Source organism: Rhinolophus sinicus, linkage group LG03 (assembly GCF_036562045.2).
Source record: "Rhinolophus sinicus isolate RSC01 linkage group LG03, ASM3656204v1, whole genome shotgun sequence".
NCBI lineage: Eukaryota > Metazoa > Chordata > Mammalia > Chiroptera > Rhinolophidae > Rhinolophus > Rhinolophus sinicus.
Window position 1 is genome coordinate 123,907,146 of NC_133753.1, and position 20,879 is coordinate 123,928,024.

Genomic DNA, 20,879 nt, shown 5'->3' on the forward strand with positions numbered 1-20,879 from the left:
AAATGAGTTTCACATTTACGGAAAGGTGCAGTACTCTTAGAACAGTGCCCAGCACATGGCAAATACTCCGAAGTTTTAGCTATTGTTATTTTCATCTCCAACTCATAGGGTTGCTGTGAGGATTAAGGAAGTCTATGTAAAGTACTAGTATGTGCCAATAAGCATTAATATTATTATTTTACAAAGTTCTGACTCATGTGACTGACATATTATGACACAGTAAAAAGATTAACAAAGCCTTGCTTTATCTTTAATTTAGAATGTCCCCTAAATTAAAATTTCATTAAAAAAAATCACATAATTTCAAAGTTGAAAGGGTGAGTGAATTGTAAACAGTGAAAACTCTTCTATAATATACCCTTCACCCATTGCTGCTACTGTTAACATTTGGCCACATAGGATTTATCATTATTTTTTTCTCTTACTGAACCATTTGTGAATAAGTTGAAAACATGAGACTTACTACCCCTGAATGCATTAGTGCAAAAAAAGAAATAATCATGGCACAACTATCAACATCAGGAAATTAGATACAGTTTGGTCATCTAACCAACAAACCTCATTCAAATTTTGACCCAATATTGTTCTTTAGAGCAAATTAACTCAATCCAGATTACTCATGGCATTTTGTTAACAGGCTGTTTGTCTCCTTCAATCCAGAACAGTAGTACTTTCATGGCCTTATTATTTTTGAAGAGACTAGGCCCGGTATTTTGCACAGTGTCCCTTAATTTGGGCTTGTCTGATATTTGCTCAATTTTAAATTTAAGTTCAATGTCTTTGGCAGGAAAAACGCAGAAGTGGTACTGTGTATGTTTTTGTTTTGTCCTTTCACTTGGTACATGATGTCAATTTATCTCACTACTGGAAAAATTAACTTTGGTTTGGTTACAGGTTTTTCCACTGTGCTGCCTTGTTCAGTGACCATACCTGCCCAGACACCTGTTTGGCCCAACCTCCAAACCCCAGATAACCACCTTGCTCAGACCTGAGTCTGCTCTCCATCTCTAACAAGTACTAAAGAAGACGAAGGGACCCTAGTGGCTTTTCAGTGGAATTTTTCAGTTGTTTAGGAAGGAGGGGAGAGAGGGAAGGACTGATTTCTCTAAGTGTTTGAGAGAGGAAAGTAAAAAAGTTTCTCTTTTATCCTTTGTAATTAATAGATATTTTGGGGAGAGATATTCTGAGACCTTGTAAATATCCCATTCCTCCTCTAAATTTTACCCACTCATTTTAGCATCACTGATGATTCTCGACTGAATCAGTTGTACGTATGACGATTGTTTTCTAATTCTTTTGTTCCTTCTACATTTATTAGTTGGCATTTTATTATAAAGAAGTGCTTTCTCTTATCTCTGTTTATTCATTTATTGTGTTTATTCAGGTGAACTCAAGGACTCCTCTCAGGGGGTTGTAATCGGACATTTTCATTTATTTTGACACTCAAATTGTCCTGGATTTGACCAGTAGGAGTCCCTTCAAGCCAGCTCCTGTGTTTTATTTATTTATTTATTTATTTTGAAAGGTTTCCATCATTCTTTGAGCACTCCATTCCTTTTTGGTATAAAAAAAATTATTTCAGGCTTTCTACTTCCCTATTTGAGCCTTTAATCAGTCTGTTTTCTAAGGAGTAGGGGATGATATTTAGAAACCAAAGATCTGGGCGCGAGGTGTGAGTATTGCTATCGAGGTATCACTGCTCCCATGCCCTCTCAGTGGGGAGACCTAGAGGATTAGGGTGTGGGTGTCCATACCCCTACATTTATCTAAACATGTGTTCGCACAAGACCTCCATGTCCACAGGGTTCATTCTCCTTTTCCGTATTTAACTCCCTTCTTTAACAGGAGAAACCTGGCTTCTATTGTTCTCAGTATATTTACTTATTGCTTAATTCCCCTGTATGTAACCAGTCTCCCGACACTGCCTGGGTGCTGCCTTGCTCAGCAGCCATACTTGCCCGGACACCTGTTTGGCTCAATCTCCAACCCACCAGATAACCACCTTGCTCAGACCTGAGTCTGCTCTCCATCTCTAACAAGTACTAAAGAAGACGAAGGGACCCTCGTGGCTTTCCAGTGGAATTTTTCCATTATTTAGGAAGGAGGGGAGAGAGGGAAGGACTGATTTCTCTAAGTGTTTGAGAGAGGAAAGTAAAAACTCATCATTTTTGTTGGGGCCATGCATTTTAAACCCTAGTACCACTCTATGTACTGTGGAATCACAGCTGTGTGTGTGGCTCAGTTATTATATAACACAGTTGTCATTGGATAGAAGATGGGTGATCTGCTCTATCCAAATATATTGTGTTTTGAGTGAGGGAGCTTATGTTTTACTGCATTTTGTTTACTTTCTTACAATTCCATTGTTCTTAAATGGATGCATTTTTCTGTCTTTTAAGGGGATGTTGTGCAAGATAAAATAAACTGCTTTTCCCAATCCTTAAAAAAATTCTAGCAAAGTAAGGGCTTGATCATGATAACATGATGAAACAACACAGGAGTTGGGAACATGTGCTTGGTCTTTCCTACTAGGATTACCACTTGGGAAAAGAACCATTTGTACCAAGGGGGAATTTCTAGTTGAGGAAACCAAATATTTATTATGTTAACAAGGGAGACTCTTAAGAGTTCCAGCTAACAAGGCAGTACCTTGGTACATAGGGATAAGCTTTAGGATATGCCAGAAACAAGGGTGGGAGGAAGTGCGACAGTGCAGGGAAACTAAAGGTGGGTATGAAATAAGCTTTTCACTGGAAGTTTTTGAGGCTGTCCTATCGAACATACGTGTCTTACCTAGCTAACTTGTAACAGGAAGACAGAAGTAACGGTGTGTTGGTGTATGCTTTGACTCTTCTTCATGGGGAATCTGCGTTTCTAGACTGAGAACAACTGAATGTTACCATTGATCTGATGATCTCTAGTTGTGTAGCTCTATTTAAAAAACTACCCAAATTTAGTGGCTTGAAACAGCAGCCATTTTATTACGTTTCAGGGTTTGTCGATCAGGACATCGAGCAAGGCTTGGCTGGGCAATTTTTCTCCATATGCTACTGATTGTGGACTTGTTGGTATTGATCAGGCAGTTGGGCTGTTCCGGAGGGCCTAGGATGTCCTCATTCACAGGCCTGGCAACTTGACAGACATCTGAAAGGGTGGGCTCAGCTGAGCCCCACTCCTCCTTATGTAGTCTCAGGGTCCTTCCACAGGGTCTCTAGCAGGGTGGTTAGACTTCTTTCATGATGACTCAAGGTTCCAAGACCCCACGAGAAAACAGCCAGTTGTTTTAAAAGATATACTGGGCCTGGCTTAGCAACAACTTCTACAATGCTCTGTCAGAGAAAGCAGTCATAGGCTAGCCCAGAAGCAAGGAGAGGGGAATTTGACCTCTCGGTGGGGAAGAAAGTCAAAAAATTTGCAGCAAATTTTTGCTGCACCACACCTTGAAAAAAGTGGGAGATGAATGTGTTTTTAAAACTTTTACTTAAACCTTGTATATGAAATAGAATGTTTATTGTTTTTAGAATGAATTTATCATTGCTGATCTTAAACATAGTACATTTCAAGTTTTGAAATACAGTCTTTTCATCATTCAAATTAAAGTTCAAATGGTTATACTTTTAACTGAGGATTATGTTTGTAAATCCTTGACTTAGCACATGTTCTCCTGTTCTGAAAGGTTTATGAGCTTTACAAATGTAAGCATTTAAATATCCTGAATAAAGCATGTTTATTAATGAATTCTCAAGATTTCATTTTCAGTGTATATAACCTACTTTTATTTTTACTTAAAAAATTTAAAGGAGGGTTGTGGTTGTGAAAATGTCTTACATTGTCCAATGTCTCAGTACTGATTTTACTGTCTGACCTGTGATGACTAGAATGCATGTGGTCGAGTTTCTGTTCACTTTATGTCACTTTTATTACCGATGAAACGATTTTAGCTCAAAGGTTTAATTTCTAAAAACTTATAAGATAAATCAAATCAGATTTGCAGAAAAGTTGCAAAGACTAAGAGAATTCCTGAATAACCTTCACTCACCTTCCTCTAATGTTAATATCTTATGTAATCACGTTATAGCTGTCAAAACCAGGAAATTAACATTTTTATTTAAAAAATCTATGCTTTTCCAAAAGAAAGCAATTTTAGTGAGAAGCATGACATTATTTTTACATCTTCGCACATTAATTTCCGACTTGCTAGAAGCTAGCTGGATTCTCAGACCTGCGTTATGCACTCTCCACAAAGATGACCACCAACGATTCTTTCAGTCACTCATGTCATTCCTCCTACCAAGAGATGGAATGTATTTCCCTTCCCTTTCCATCTGGGCTGATCCTTTGACTTTGGCCAACATAGTATAGCAAGAGACGCTGTGCTAGTTCTGAGCCTTAAGAAACTGGGCAGCTTCTACTCTTGCTCTCTCAGAGCCCTCAGTCACCAGGTGATGAAGTCAGACTACCCTGCTGGACAGAGAGGATTTAGAGAGAGAGAGAGAGAGAGAGAGAGAGAGAGAGAGAGAGAGAGATTGACATTGACCAACCGAGACCCAGCCAGCCTCCAGATATCCCAGTCACCTCAGGTGAGATGTCAGTGTGTGAATGAAGCCATCTTGGGTACTTGAGCCCATGTGCACTTCTCCTGCCAACATCAGATAGAGCAGATATTAGTTGTTTCTTCCAAGCCCTGCCCAACTTACAGAATCCTGAGCAAATTGTGGTTGTTGCTTTAAGTCGAGTTTTGAGGTAATTGGTTGCACAGCAATAGATAACAGAAAACTTAAAGTCTGAGAAAAGTTTATCAGTGTGAAAAAACTTTTATACATGAGAAATGTAAGCAGCACCTTGAAAAATGAACACATTTTACTGTTTGTGACTAAATGAGGGCTTTCTTTACAGATTCCTCACCTAGAGGGTGAAAATCACTCTTAGTCGAAAACCATCAGATGATAGTTAACAATACTTTGTCTGAGAAGCAGTAGCATTGGTGCTTGAGAAATGTCTCCTTCATGCTTCTACTTTACCTTATCCTAATAGGCCTGAGCTTAAAAAAAAAAAAAAAAAAAAATTAAGGTGATTTATGTTGTCCCAGAAAACTTGGCATCTATTATGTTAAAAATGCCAGATAAAAATATAATGGATTTTAAAGGCACAACATTAAAGAATTATTTGAAGTCTTCATTTCCCCTTTGTGAAGGAGTAAACTTTTTGAAGGAGTTTGTCTTGAATGTAAGTTATTCTGTGCAGCTGGCAAAAACCTGCCTTTCTGGTTTGTAGTATCATGTTAATCGGCAAAGGTGTTATTACTCATTTGAAGAATTCTTTGTTCTGCTTGAAAGTCTCTCTGATGGTATTTTCTAATAAACTTGTTCTACTTGGGAGTCTTTCTCTATGTTTATAAGCCTCTTGTAGCTCTGTTCTTTCCAGAATGTTACTAGCATGTCTGTAATAAAAGTAATCTATTGCTGTTTGCTGAGAATTAAGTGTCATATAATTCACAATCCAGAAATATATTGCAGGAGTTTATTTACTCTAATTTGAAAAGTAAGTTAATATATTGTAACATTTAAATGAAGTTTTTCTGAATGGAGTTATAAAATAAAAAGCTGTTTCCTTTATTTTCTTCTTACCTGTTTCAAATCCAATCTCTTTTGTTTTCTTTATGATGTAAAACCAAATTCTTGTCAGATTTATTTTATGACATAAAGAAAACTGTACATCCTATAAGATTTGTATAAAACATTTATTATCAGACCCCTTTACTTTTTTGTATCTTGTAAATTTCAAATATAAGCTACTTCTTCCTTATACTTCCTTTAGAGTCTGAGTCTGTTGGAATTATATGACAATGAAACAAAATCTGTTTCTTTTTTTTAATTAAAAGTAAACTAAGTAGCTTTCAATCAGCTATACACTGAGGTTAGGATAACTGGAAATCCATCTTTCTCTTTGCTTTCACAGGTCTGATTGGTCAAGGTAAATGGAAATATTCATTAAGAGGCAGGAAGAAAGGTTTAATTCATAGGCCGCCATGTTTCCAGTACTGTCTCTCTTCCTTGTTTGTTGGCTCTTAGCATTAATTTGGTGAACTTTTAGGGTGTTCTTACGTGTGTAAATTATTGGACGGCATGGAAAGGAAATGGTGTTTAATGCTCAGTACCTCCTTTCAAAATGTCTAAATATTAGAAAAGTTAAGGGAAAGAGAAAATGTCGTTAGTAAAGGCAGAATAGTGTAAGTCTCAGAGATGGGCAAAAATGACACTTTGTAGGTTCAATGGAGGCAGAGGTCATAATGAGGTTGAGGGGGGAAATGGCAGGTTTTGTGGAGAAGGTGGTATTAGAACTGGGTCTTGAAGGATATGTGGGGTTTTGATGATGACAGAGAACAGGGAAGATATTCCAGATAAAGAGAACAGTACAGGCAAGCCAAGGCCCAGGGAGACCTCATGAATTCCTGTCCTGATATTAGTGTTATCGCTCAACTCCCAGGTTTCATTAACGGAGGCCCATTAGGTGACGAAGACAATGTTTGAATTTATTCTTCTTCCAGAAAAATGCTCGGGCATGTTGCTAAGTGCTGTGGTCACAGTTGTATCTTTTTAGTAGCATCTTAGAAATTTCTCATTCTGGCAGAGATTTCTTCTATAATAAAAATGGTCAGAAAGAACTGGAATGGTACTAAATGCAACCACATTTATGTCTTTCCTTTGTCAAGTGCTGAAAGAAGTAAAGTTAAGAGACAAGTTTTTCTTAAACTTCAAATGAGAGTAATCATCTGATTTGAAAATGAAGCCTGCATCTCAGCACGTAGGGCTGGGACACACTAGTGTTGAACAGCCTGTTAGGTCTGCCTGCCGAAGGGCTCTGGAAGAATTCAGATTAAAAAGTCTTAGAGTAACATTTTTTTGGGGAAAGGAGAGTGTGAATTGTTTATATGTAAACATAGTCAACAAATTGGTAGCTCAACACCATAGTTCTATCTTGCCTCTATACAGTTTCCTTACTAAACATCTCTTAGTGTCTGAACCAGATCTACAAAAGAACTACCTCCATGAGCCAAGAAGTAATGACTAGTTTCTACTTGGCATACTTTTTTTTTTTAATGTATTTTTATACAAGTAAAATGTGTGCGTGGTAACTAGTCAAATGTACAGGAAAAACTTCTGATGAAAACCAAGTTCTTCCCTGACTTCTAGAAACTTTCTAGAAGGGCTTCTTTAGGGTTCTGATGGGCCAATCAACTGCTTTGCCCATAGAGGTTCTTTGTATTACATTCTGGGTGCATCTTGCTCTCCTCTGGTTTCATTAGCGTGCTTCTTCCATCTTCTAGAGAGATTAATCATTTGCTGGCATGTAATTGGTACTCAATAAATATTTGAATGAATGAAGTCATGTTTCTTTTATAATATCCTTGATGGTACTTGCTTGTCCTTTTCTAGTAATAAATCCTGGAACTAGCCTGTTCTTTGCCCAGTGTACTTCTAGTTTGTTCTTTGGCTCTATTGTCCATTCTCTGTCAGTTCTTAATTTCTTTATTCAAGGATGATTTCTTCCAAACCTGAAGACTTTCAACCTAAACTGCAAAATACAGCCCACAGGCAGTCTCTAGGAAGAACCCACATGAAAAATGAAATTATCTGTACCTGTAAAAGCAGAAGGCACAACAATGGAATACAAATTGGGGGAGGGGTGATTGGAAGGGGTTACTGAGGGGAAAACTGGCAGAAATGTGAGCTGGTGATATCCACCCTCCACCCCAGTAGCCAATTTACTGCCAGCATCCATGCTTTCTGAGTCTTGTCGTATTACAATGTGACACATGAGAATTAAGAGGTTTCTATGTATGTTTGCTTCAAGTAGTGACAGAAATATAGCATTTCTGAAGTTCATCTGGCTTTCCTCCAGATGCGTGTATAGACACACCCATAATATCCAGAAAGCTATAGAGGGAATCATGAAACATCATGTTTTCTCTTAGGTCAGCTCTGGAGTCATTGTGTAACACTGCATATTTTCCTTATGGTTTCTCTGTACAGGAAACAAATATGCTGAAGTATGACATTTGTAAAGAATTTTCAGCACTAGATTCTATATAAATGCAGCATTGTCACAGAGGATAGACAGACTACGTTCTGATATTTTTGGAATAATAGCTTTGGAAAAGGATGATTCCTTCTGTGCATGAAATTTTTGCTATTTCCATATACCTTCCAAACTACTAGCTGGTTTGCCAACCTTGCTTTTGTGTATATTTTTCATGCGATATAAAAAGAATATTATATCTTTTTTATACTTCATAATATGTATGAGAAAGCTAACATTTCTTGTGGAAGTAGAAGCAGAAAATATTTTTCGTAAAGACAACCTTGATATATATATTCATAAAATCTGCCCCATAAGGACAATTCATTCTACTTTTGTTCACAAAGCACTTCTTGATCTGCTTGCAATGGGAATTGTGTGGTTCTACCTGCTCTAGTTACCCTGTCTGTTCTTGTCTGTGGCTGACTAGGAGAATGGACCCAGGGCAGAGATTAGATCAAGATGGAATAGTAGCCTCATATGCCAGCCTCCCAGAAATATTTTGAAGTAACAGGAAAGATATGTGTGCATTTTTCCACAGCAGTCTGGAAAATAAGAAAGGCTAATCTCAGCTGGCCAGAAACTATATATAAAAAAAAATAAATTCCTGAGGCAAAAGGCAAATGTGAAACAATTGCAGATGAAAATCATACTCCAATACGTGGGCAGGAGAACTATGGAAGGAGATAGTGATGGAGTAAGGCTTGCTCTGAATTTAGTGGCTGTGGATTTATTGGCGTGAGAGAAGACCTAAGCAACCATCCGGGTGACGTCTGTAGAACTTGCAAAACACCCAGTGTTTTTTCAGTAAATGCTTTTCATGGTTACTTAGCAAGAGTCAGCTATTATTGTTTGTGGCCAAGAACTCTGCTTGATGCAACCATATTTCTATGATAAACTCTTTGTATTCATGATATTTTTAGCATACAGCTGTATGCTAAATTTACTATACTCTTACTCAGGATTTTTACTTGGGACCCTGCCATGGTTCTTGGACCCAAACACACATATTCACTGCTCTCGCAGGGCAAGGAGGCTGGTGGATTGCCTGGCTGTTCCTATTTAGTACTTCAAGAATGCTGGGAAACCCAGCTTAGGGATGGGTCACTGTTACTCCTTGTCACAATTGACTATCTCTGGATGAGCGAATTCTCAACTCTTCCTTCATCTTTGCATCACTTACTCAGGAGTCAAAATCCTTAGCTGAAACCAGGCTATGTGCCATGGCCCAGCTGCCAGGTGCTACAGAGTCTGGTTCCTGCCTCCACCAAGATGCATAGAGTGGGAAATCCTCTCCAAATAGGGAGGTGGCTTGATATTATACACCCAGAACAAAAGAACTAAAATGGGAAATTCTCCATTAAGACTATTTAACATCAGATACTCTTAATATAACTCAAATGAAAGAACAAAAATCTTGTAATCATCTCAGAGTCCCATAAAGAAATTGATAAAATTATCATTCATTGTTGATTAAAAATCAAAACAGAATAAAACAAAAAGAGCAAAAAGCAGGAATGAGAGGAACCTTCTCTTTGATAAAGGGTATATACAAAGAGCTGTATAGCAGCCATTATACTCAGTGGTGACATTTTTGAAGCAGTTCCCTTGAAGTCAATAAGAAGAGAAGGATGGATGTTCTCACAACTCTCTGTTGTTCTTTAATTGAGGCCCCAGCCAATGCAGTAAGAAAAACAAAGAAATATGGAGGAGGCGTTTTGGAGAAGAAGAACTGGAACACGTACTCTTTGTAGAAAATGTGATTATATGAAAAGATGCCACAAACTCATATCATTAATATGACTTTAGCAAGATGGCTAGGAAATAGAAAAAACAGTTGCTTACCAATACATTAGCAGTAGCCATTCAGAAAGAATAATATACCAATAAGGCTATAAAATATAAGAATAAGCCTGTATTAGTTTTCTATTACTGCTCAACAAATTTTCACAAATTAGTGGCTTAAATATACCCCCGTTTATTATCTCACCAGTCTATAAGTCAGAAGTCTAGGATGGCATGGCTGGGTTCGCTGCTCAGTCTCAAAAAGCTGAAATCAAGGTGTTGGTGGCTGGGCTTTTATCTGAAGGCTCTGGGGAGAGATCCACTCCCAGACTCTCACACTGTTATCCCTGGCTGTAGAACTGAGGTGCCCATTTTCTTACTGGCTGTCAGCTAGGGCCCACTCTCAGCTCCTTGAGGCTGTTCTCATTGCTTTCTCAGATGGCCCCCTCCATCTTTCAAGTGGCAGGGACCTGTGCAGTTGTTCTCCTGCTTTGGATATCTTTTACTTTCCCTCTGACTTTCTCTTTTGCTGGAGAAAGTGTTTTGCTTGTAAAAACCCAAATGATTAGATCAGATCTTACGTCAATACTCTCCCTATATTAAGGCCAACTGTGACATAACATATCACAATCAGAGGAGTATTATTTCATCAAATTTACCGGTTCTAAGGATTACAGCAGGATGAATTTTTGGAGTGGGGGGGCATTTTGTAAATTGTGTCTGCCGCAAAGCCCAAGTAGAATTTTATAACACCTACTTGAAAAAAAAAGTATAAAATTTTTTTGATGGATGTAAAAGAAAACCCTATAGGTTTCACTTTGTAAATACATCATCCCCCCAAGTCTGTTAATTAAATTGAATTCCAGTCAGATTCCCAACAGTATTGTTTATTAAATTGGCAAATGGTTTTAAACTTCCCCTAGTAGAGAAAAATATCTAAGAATTGGCAAAGACAATTTTGAAAAAGAATGATGGATATCAACAAATTAAACTAAACTCATTAAAATCTTTGAGGATTGGTCCAGGAATAATCCATGGGCTAGAATGAGGGTTCATTTGGTAGATGATAACGTTGTTTCAAATCCAAACGGAAATGACAGCCTTTCTGGTAAATGGTGCAGTTGTCTATCCTTTGGAAACAAAGTAAGGCCCTTATCACAAGCACAAAAATAATTTCCAGATAGAGTGAAGAACTAAATATACTAAATTGTATTAGAAGTACTTAGTAGAATTTGCTGATAAACTTTGGGTTAGAGAATGCCTAACCCAAATGCTAGGAAATGCAGTTGATTACTAAGCACATGATGGAGGAATTACCCCTTACTGCATTTTTGTTCAATCAGATTGGAAAAATTTTGCTCAATCCAAATGTTGGCAAGGGTGTGAGGAAACATACTCTCATTGAATGAATTATAATGGTCTTTTTGGCAGTGCCTATTGTAATCATCCTTCGAATGAGTAATTTACTTCCAGATTTTTACCCCAGCTGAAGACATAGGTACATACGCACAACGAGGCATTTACTGGATGTGGCATTGTTATGATGCCAACAACCTAAAGATCTATCGTAAAAGGGCTTTTTATTTATAAATCTAATGGGTTTTGAAAAAGGGACCAATTAAGTTTAACCAAGATAAGTTAAAGGAAAACAAAATACCTATGGGATTTGAAATAAGAATCATTTCTCCCAGTTGTGTGTTTTCTCACCTCTTATCACCCATTTAATTATTCATTTAATCAAAACATTTCCTTTACATTACAAATTCATTTTCTAAAAGTAGGACAGTATTGAGTGCTCACCATACAGGAGTAAGCGTGTAATGGGGATTCTCTGAGAGAAAATGCAACTGAACAAAGCCCTACTTCATTAACACAATGTGTGACCTCTTGGGGATTTCTTTCACTATCCTGTTGTATCTGCCAGTGATGGGACAAAAGAAAGGAAACATCTCTGTCTGTACATATACCATGGAAATGGATTATTTTCAAGATTAATGTGGTATGTGGAATAGTGCTTGCTGATTAAATGTTTATCTCATATGTGTGAATAATTGGTATTTAATAAATTAAATGATAATCATAATTTAAAGGATCTGTGTATGTAGTGGGAGGGGGGAGAAGAGAGATTAGAGTGTTAGATAGATGTCAGCATTTACAAAGCAGCCAAGGGAAACGTTTTCTTTATCTCTTTGCTTATGTGAAAGATAAAGTAAAAAATATCTTCACTGGGGCTTTTCAGAACATTAGCTTTGACATCTTTATGTGTTTATTAGTTGAGGATCGAATATAAAAGCTTTGGCTATTGTTATTTTGACTTTCTATATCTTCTGTATTTGTTGGAAGAGTAATGCTGTAAGGTGAAGATTTCTCTTTAAGGTGAATGGTGGGATTTTAACCAAAATAAGTGTTTTTTAATGAATTTATTAGATGCTCTTTATATAAAAGATTATCTTTATTGAAAGAATTCTGTCCTTAAAAAAAAAAAAGAATTTTGTCCTGAAGATAATTTACAATCCCATAAGGAAAGAAGTTTATATTAATTTAAAACCCACCACAATTTCAAGATTGCTTTCCAAGGCAATTTCTTTAATGCACTTTACTTAAAATCCTATTTTTCATTGTAATTGAGGCCAAATTTACAGAGGGAACTATGGGCTAATAAAATTGCTCCCGTTGTGAGCAAAGCTAATAAAAACTGAGAACTCTGACTGTGTCCCACTGAGGAAGACAAAACATCTTGTTAAAAAAAAATAATAACACTATGAATTATTTTTGCAGAAGTCAACGAAAGGCTCCGTTGTCCTTGACCACGTATTCCGTCACATAAACCTTGTGGAGATAGATTATTTTGGTCTGCGATACTGTGACAGAAGCCATCAGACAGTGAGTACAATGACTTCGTATTAAATTGTTCTGCTTATAAAATTTAATTCTATCTCTGGCCGTTCCTGATGTGGTTTTAGGTGGTTAGTGTCCTTGAAAGTGAAAATGACTGAAAACCTTAAACATATTTTCCCTTGCTAATTTCTTTGCATTTTTTTTCTTCTCACCAAAAATCTGTAAAGTTGCAGGATTCACAACTCATATGGGTGTACTCCTCTTTGCAGATGACTTACCTGGTTTTCAGTTTTGCTACCATATCGTAGAAAGAACATTCCATCCGTACTGTTAAAGAGGACTAAATAAACCACGTAATGTGTTAGGAAGCAAATGGTTGGTCTCTTGAAGTGAGAGATCTTGTTGCCTTTAAAAAAGTGAATGATTAAAGAGAAGAAATACATACAGTGTACAAAGTTGCCTACTTTTTAGAAGTTAGTCAAGGAATTGTAAAATAAAATAAGTAGGGGTTCTCATTCATGAGCTTGATGGTATAAGAATAATAAAGGTAACCGAGCTTTTTCTCTCTGATGTCAATTGTTCTCAAGGGCTTAACTCAGAACATCTTCCTGACTGGATGGTTAGAGTTGCTAAGAAACTCACCAGGTTGGTTAGTCTTGATTCCTATGGTTATAAAGCTGAAAAGCTGTTTCTTGATGATGAACAGAGGAAAGACTTTGTAGGTACAAAAGGGTATTTGTTAGTGACTTTTGTTTTAGTCTGAGAAAGTTCTTAACCTCAGGTAGACAGTCTTATTATGCAAAATGCATGTGTCTACCTTGCAAATACCCTGTTAATGTTCCTTTTATTTTTCATTCTGCTTACCTCCTGTTGAAATAAAGCTTTCCTCCTCTTCCTTCATCAGTTCTTCTCCTAGCCTCCACTGGGGTTATCTGGGGTCTATTCAGTGAGGGACTTGATTCTCTGCCCAGGTCCCAGAAATGTGCTAGGATGAGAAGAGGCAGGCAAATGGAATGTTATTGATGGTGATAAGTTGTGATTTTTCTTGAGCTAGTTTCATTACGTGTTCTGTTTCATAGGAGGATTCGCAAAGTAGGAATAAAAAGTTGGGTGTGTTGGTTGGCTTTCCTCAGAAAGGAATAGCTTTCTAAGGGCAAACAGTCATTAATGCACATTTCAAAGGAAGAGAATGGGCATATTCAGAAGTTCACTGAATTCTATCCCATACAGGCCATAAGGCAATACAGCACAACTGTAAACCTATACTGAAAGATTAGATTGAAGGCTGTAGAAGATATCTTGCATTACATTCATAGTTTTGAAATAGCATTTTTCCTAACTGAAAAATAATACAGTTTTCTGATCTTATCTAGTATGTCAGACCTTGCCTGGAAAGATTGACTGTCTTGCTAAAATTATGTAGACCTTATCTGCCTTTTTTTATTTTTATTTTTTACTTTCCAAAAGGAAAAAAAAATGTGGAACGCTAGAGAATTTCAAACAATGGCCTGTGTAGTTGCGAAAGAATTAGCAGTTGGTTTTGATAATTTATTCAAAGTTTTCAAGGGCTTTTGTTAAGAACCTAAAGTTTTCTTTTTCCTACCTTTATTCCTAAGGGCTGGCATTTGTGACAGTGTTTGTAATACGGGTGTTTTAGGAGAAAATAAATTACACAATTGGAAAGGAAAAGCCCTTAAGTCATGTTTTTTGATTAGGTGTCTAAATCACATGAAAAAAAGATTTTTTTTTTACCTGCTAAATTTCTTTCTAGTAAACTCAGATAAAATAGAGGTGATTTCTAAACATTGCCTAATCTTTGCATGTTCACGTGTCTGATTGTTTTATGTTCTTTTAATTGTGGGAAGCTGTGAGAATAGGGTCATGAAAATTTACCTTAAGGTAACACTTTCACCAAAGCACACGGTTCTGGAGGGCTGATAGAGTACGTCTAGGTAGGAATATGGGATCCCATTCCTGACTCTCTTCTCTTGGGTACTGAGGCAGAACTTAGGGTCTCCCTCAGGAAAAGCTCAAGAAGGCTTTTCATTCCAGGAGGGCAACCACCCAAGGCACAACTTTAAGTTTCTAGGGAAGGTATTGATAAACCCATATTCATATTTCCCTGTCTTCTCCATTAGTAGGCGCAGCCCTGTGTATCCCATAGTTACGTAGGGTAAATATCCCATAGTTACTTAAATAAGAATTTAAAGGACAGCCCGATGTTAGAATGACAAAGGGCACAGTGAAAAATCTTTGTCTTGAAATAGAGTAATGATTTCCATGAATACACCTGCATTACTGAACATCAGATTGGATTTTGTGTATTGCTTTGCTTTTTTTTCATGCACCCAATCGTTTATTTTGAATGGGGAATTCCTGTGTAACAAGCTATAGTATAATTAAGATCTACATAGCGAAGGCTTTGAGTCCCTAAGAAGGACCACTTAGGTCAAATCTTGAGGCAAGTAAAAAGAGGAAGCGGGAGAAGGAGCCCTGGGGATAAAAGGGAATAAAGATGACAAGGAAAGCAGAGATGGCTCACTCACGTCAGTTGAAAGCCTTAGGCTCCCCTCCCATCAGCAACCCATCATGCCTTGGGGCTATGCCCCAAACTCTGGTGGTGGTGATGGGGGTGTTGAGGGGATGGGAGTGGGTAACCGGCCCCACTGCTAGTCAGCCAGTTATGGTCAAAGTATAAGCATGCAAAGTATAAGCACGTGAGCTGGACTGTCTGAGATTTAGTGCGTGTTGTATGAGAAGAGAATTAGAGAATTAGAGAGCCACATGCCTGACGAACATGTTCCTAGGACAGGTGGACCTCACATGGCAGAGAATCTGTCTGCCGTAGAGGATCTAGACGTGTTATCATCATCACCCATCACCTTCATTGTCATCAAGGCACCAGGAACTGTTGAACATTTTCCAAATGTTGGCATTAAATGCTCAGAACACCTGTACAAGTTCAGTTTTATTATCCTACCATTAGAGATGAAGAAACAAAGCTAAAAAGGTTAAGCAACTTCCCTAAGGTCACATAACCAACAAATATTAGGACCAGAATTCAAACTCAAGTCTTAATGTCTCCAAGACCTTTCGACCACTGTAATATCCTGACCGGAATGCATGTAAGATGAAAAGTTTTGCATACTAAGGATACGGATACCAAGGCATTCTCTCTTTCTATGCAATTTACACATTAATGTTTGTTGAGAGGAGTTAAATGACATTTTACAATAAAGCGAACCTCTCAGATTGACCTTGTGGCAAGAGAGACCGTTTAGGCCTTTGTGTATGCATTCATGGGTCGGTCACCAGTTATTTAATGAACACCTAATATGTACAGGCCATGTGCTACAGCTTTCTCTGTTTTGCACATAGTCTCAGGAATTCTTGGGAAAGGGAATTTACTGCCTGGAACATTAGGTGGAAAAATACAAATTTTATTAAGCTATATATATGAAACCATTCCTGGGAAGTTCATGTAACAAATGCATTGACTCAGGTGGCACTTATGTGTGAAGAGAAATTGCTAGCTAGATAGAAGTAAACCTTGTACAGCTGACTTGATTTGGAACACTCTGGGGACCATAATTTCTTCACTTCTCAGGTAGGGTCTGGAAAAGAACGTCTAGGGCGTAAAAACAGTTCTTCATGAAGACACGTTTGCTGAGACTGAATTAACACAGCGCTGCATGTGTTAACCCAGACTTACTTTTATCAAGCAGTTCTCTGAAAGATGTACCATGAAGTTCATACTTGCGATTCCTTTTCCCAAAGACAAACGTGAAATCATTTAGCCTGGGCACAGAGCCTACTTTCTGTTCTGCTCTGCTCTCTGTCATCAGGTTCTTTCTTGACCCAGCTCGTCTGAGCAGGCGATACAGCTCTTTGATGTCTTGGACTTACAGAAAATTTCCAGCCTCGAGTTAAGGTGGATGTGAGACAGCCTGTCATAGGGATTAAAAGAACACACGTAGGCGTCAGAGAGATCCAGATTTGTCTCCTGGTCCTACCACTTATTAGTCGTCAATATTTAAAATTCTCTTAAAGTACTGACCATTCGTCTAGAGCAGCAGAACTTCCAGAACAGTCTGTTCCCTCTGGTATATCCTAGAACTGCCTATCACCAGTTTACTTGCTCGCTCAGAAGGCTAACACCTTCCGTTCTCCTGGTGTACGGCCCAGCAGCTCAGCGTGGTGGATCTCTACTTTGAATGGGTACCAGCTCTTTCTATGCTTTGTGTCCTTGTCCCCAGCACTTTACAAGGCAAAAGGGACTTTACAGATATAACTAAATTAAGGATTTTGTAATGAGGAAATTATCCTGGATTATCCAGTAAAAGCAGAGCTCAAAGGCATGCATTTACTGGAAGGGGGCCTTGATCCAAGGGATGCAGGCAATTCCTAGCAGCTGGAAGAGGCAAGGAAAGGGGTTCTCCTCTGGATCTTTCAGAAGAAATGCAGCTCTGCCTACACTTTGATTTTAGCCCAGTGTCTTAGTTCAGGCTGTGTAACGAATTACCATCAACCGTGTGGCTTAAACAAGGAACATTCACTTCTCATAGTTCTGGAGGTTGGAAGCCTGAGCTCAGGGTGCCAGCATGTTGGCTTCTGTACGATTCCTCTTCTAGGTGGTAGACAGCTGACTTCTTGTTATAACTTCACGTAGTAAAAAGAGAGCTAGCTAGCTTTCCGGCTTTTTCTTACGGGCACTAATCCCATACTTGAGCGCTCTACCCTCCTGACCTAATTAATTCCTGAAGGTCCCACCTCCAGATCCCATCTCATCAGGATGAGAGTTTCAGCACTGAACTTCGGGGAGACACAAACATTCATTCTGTTGCACCCACTGAGACCATTTTGGACTTCTGAAATTGTAAAATAATAAATTGCTGTTGTCACAGTAGCAAAAAGAAACTGATACCCATGGTTCCATGGGCGCATGTTTTCTTGCTTGCTCCGTGGAAATCTGAGGACTGGCTTGTTTGGCTTTACCACATTGGGCAGAAAGCCGAAGCACTGTTACTTCCCCTGGGTATCATGGCGTACGTCCTTCTGCAGATGCTCAGGATTTCTGTGGTTCAGGCTGCACGGACATCCCTAGACAGTGGTAAGGATTATTAGTTGAGGCTTCAAAATTATTTAGCCTCCTTGTTATGAGAGAGGGATGGCGAGATCTATTAATGATAGATGGAGAATTGAAATGACAGTGCAGACTTCTTCACTTTTAAGAATTGGGTAAATTTGAAATGACTATGAGGCTGGGAGGACCATGAGCCACCCCTTTGGGGGTTCAGAAGTTATTATAAATGGAGTGACTGCTTTTGGAGTCACAAGATGGGTCTGAGTCCTGTATCTGCTCCTAATGAATCAAGTCACTTAATTTTTCTGAATCTTGAGAATCATAATGCTTCCCTTCCCCAACTGTCAAGATTGTTATAGCACCAAATTAGAGAACACATGAAAGCTTTTTGTAGATTATAAGGTGTTAAACATTTACCAGGCCTTTCCTCTTGAAACTAGGATGGAGGAAAATATTCCTGGTTATATATATATTTAAAGATGGAATAGAGAAAAGAAAGAAACAGAGGGAAGAAGAGAGAAAATCAAATAAGTTCTGTACTCTTAAATACTTTGGAGATTTTTGCAGCTGAGCTTTGTTGATATTGAAAGCAGCAATAGGGATAAATGTGCTATCCCAATACAACTTCTGGTTTGAAATTAGTTATAATCGCGTCTTGTTTTAATGTTAGCATTTGAGGCTCCTTTACAAATTACTCCTTCAAAAGCAGTAGTTCTATATAATTAAGCCTTTTCTCAGAATGTGAAATTCAACCTGGCTTTGAGAATCAGGCTGCTGGATCTGCGGCCCTGTGACTTTAGAAGTCAAAGAAGGAGGGAAACATGTGGCACAGAGATACAGCCAGCATGTAAATAGGCTTTTCCTTTAATGACCTCTTCTTGTCTTCATCAAGACTGTGAAAACATAATGTAAATGGAGCCACTTTAAAATGGACTTGGATCAGAGCTGCCACCCCAGCGGCTCTGCCTTGCGTGGCTTCCTCCTCAAACTTTTGAAATGTTAAAAAGAGCAAAATAACCTTTGGACTGGCCCTAAACAGCGTTGTATCCCAAACAACTGTTTGTAAAGATAACATGAAACCAGATATTATGACTAATAGACTGAAAATTGAAAACATCCTTTAGAGTTAACATCACTGTTAGCTTAGCTGCACTTACAGACATGCCTGCCTTCGTTGATGTAATCGTTCCCCTCCCCCCTTCTCATATTAAATACCCCTTGCCTTTACCTGCTCATTGGAACACTCTTTGGGTTTCTGCTGGAATAAGTGCTTTCAGAATAGCTATTCTTTGGATCTCAAATAAACTCTTGTTGCCTCTCACTTTGCCCTTTTATTTTTAAGTTAACAAACAATGAAAGCAATGATATGGTACCTTCCCAACTTCTTGACCCTCCACACAGACTTAGTTGCTTCTTACCCAGCTTCTCCTCTCCCCTCCTCTCCTTTTCCCTCCCCTTTCTTCCCCTCCCCTCCCCTCTCCTCAGCCCAAAAACCTCTTACCTGTATCTTATCACCTCTCACTTCTATATCTTTAACCCTCTCTCCCTCTATTCTCTCTCCCATCAGAGTTTGGGCATGTTTAAGTCTCTCCTATTTAAAACCACTCTTCCCCCACTCCCGTGCCCTCCTGTGTCTGCTGCGGTATTCACTCAGTGTCACACCTGAACTCCAGAAAGCCTCATCTAAATTCATTACCTCCACTTCTCAAATCTGATTTATTCCTAAACTTCTCACAGTTCAGCTTCGATACCTATCATACCACTGAAATCGTCCTCAGAGGTCTCCAGTTGCTAAATCCAAGTGATACTTTCAGCTTCTATCTTTCTTGACCTTTCTGTTGCATTGACCCTCATCACTCACTCTTTGAAATCTTCTCATTTTGCTCTAAAGATAGCACATGCTCTTTGTTTGCCTCTTTTCAAGTTTTCTTCTGGTTATTCCTGTTCAGTCTTCTTTATGATCACTTCTCCTCTGCCTATTTCATAAAATGCTGATATTCACCAGGATTTTGTCCTTGATTCTCTTATGCTGTCACTGGGTACAGGCTCACACGTTAAATACTATCTCTTTGGACACTGTCTCTGAAATAATTTCCTTTAAAAATACAAGCTAAACTGTGTATATATTTGTATCTCCCTCTGCCCCCAATGCTCTGAGTCTTACTGAGCAAACACCATCCTCGTCCACCGAGCACTAACTGCAGGCTCTTCCATGAGTAAAGGTGTTCTTCGTATCCCAATGTGGTGTATTTCGCGGTGTGAGTGAGAGTTGACATTCTGTAATTTTATGTTCTGGTAAACACCCATAATGACTGATGAGATGTGTGTAAATAATAACGTGAGTCTTCTTACGAAGAAGGTAAGGAAGTTTGTCATGTTGGATTATTAACAAATTGGAACTTTTAGTCTTTGAAGCATCTTTGAGCATCTTGTGGGGTACAGAGGGCAAAGATCAGGAAGGAGAAAGCTTTTCTTCAGTAGCCCTTTGACTTTATGAAGAGTATCATGAACAATGCAGCAGCCTGGGAGGACTGATGACGACACATGAAGGGGATCCGGGGAAAAACTGTGGCTGGAGGCTTTTCAAGAGTCCAGGGGTCTGAAAGGGAGTGCTACAGCTCTAAAGCTCTCGTTTTCCTGCTGTTCAATCTGTGTCACTCTTCCCATGTAATTGGGTCTACTCCATGGTTTAAATTACTAGTGAAAGGCTCAAATGACCCTAAAATTTGTATCTCCAACCCAGACGTCTCAAGAGGCATTATACTGTGTAAAGAATCCAGGCCCTGGCCTGTCTGGATTCAGACTCACTCTAGGACATGAGAGAGCCGTATGGCGATGGATGAGTCTCCTAACTTCTCTGTACCTTAGTTCCCCTATTTATGAATTGGCTTTGAGAATCAGGCTGCTGGATAGGGTAGTTGTACTTCAAGGGTAGTTGAGGGTTAAAGGAGTCTATATAAAACACTCAGACTAGTGGTTTAAACTGTGTGGTCAGTGCAATGTAAGTGTTAGAGCTCTTACTCTGTACTTGGATGTCCCTCAGTTACCTCAAATGCAATGTATTCAAACTGGAGTTATCATGTCCCCTTCCAGA

The 20,879-nt window shown here is 38.6% G+C and overlaps 1 protein-coding gene across 2 annotated transcripts in view; it reads left to right on the forward strand.

Moving 5' to 3' along the window:
- Positions 1 to 20,879, forward strand: part of EPB41L4A (erythrocyte membrane protein band 4.1 like 4A) — a 235,008-nt gene that overhangs the window by 76,662 nt on the left and 137,467 nt on the right. For both annotated transcript variants that reach the window (XM_019727789.2, XM_019727788.2), the window contains exon 2: positions 12,643 to 12,747. In XM_019727789.2, coding sequence (XP_019583348.2) covers positions 12,643 to 12,747 — 105 coding nt within the window. The remainder of the gene's footprint in view (positions 1 to 12,642; positions 12,748 to 20,879) is intronic.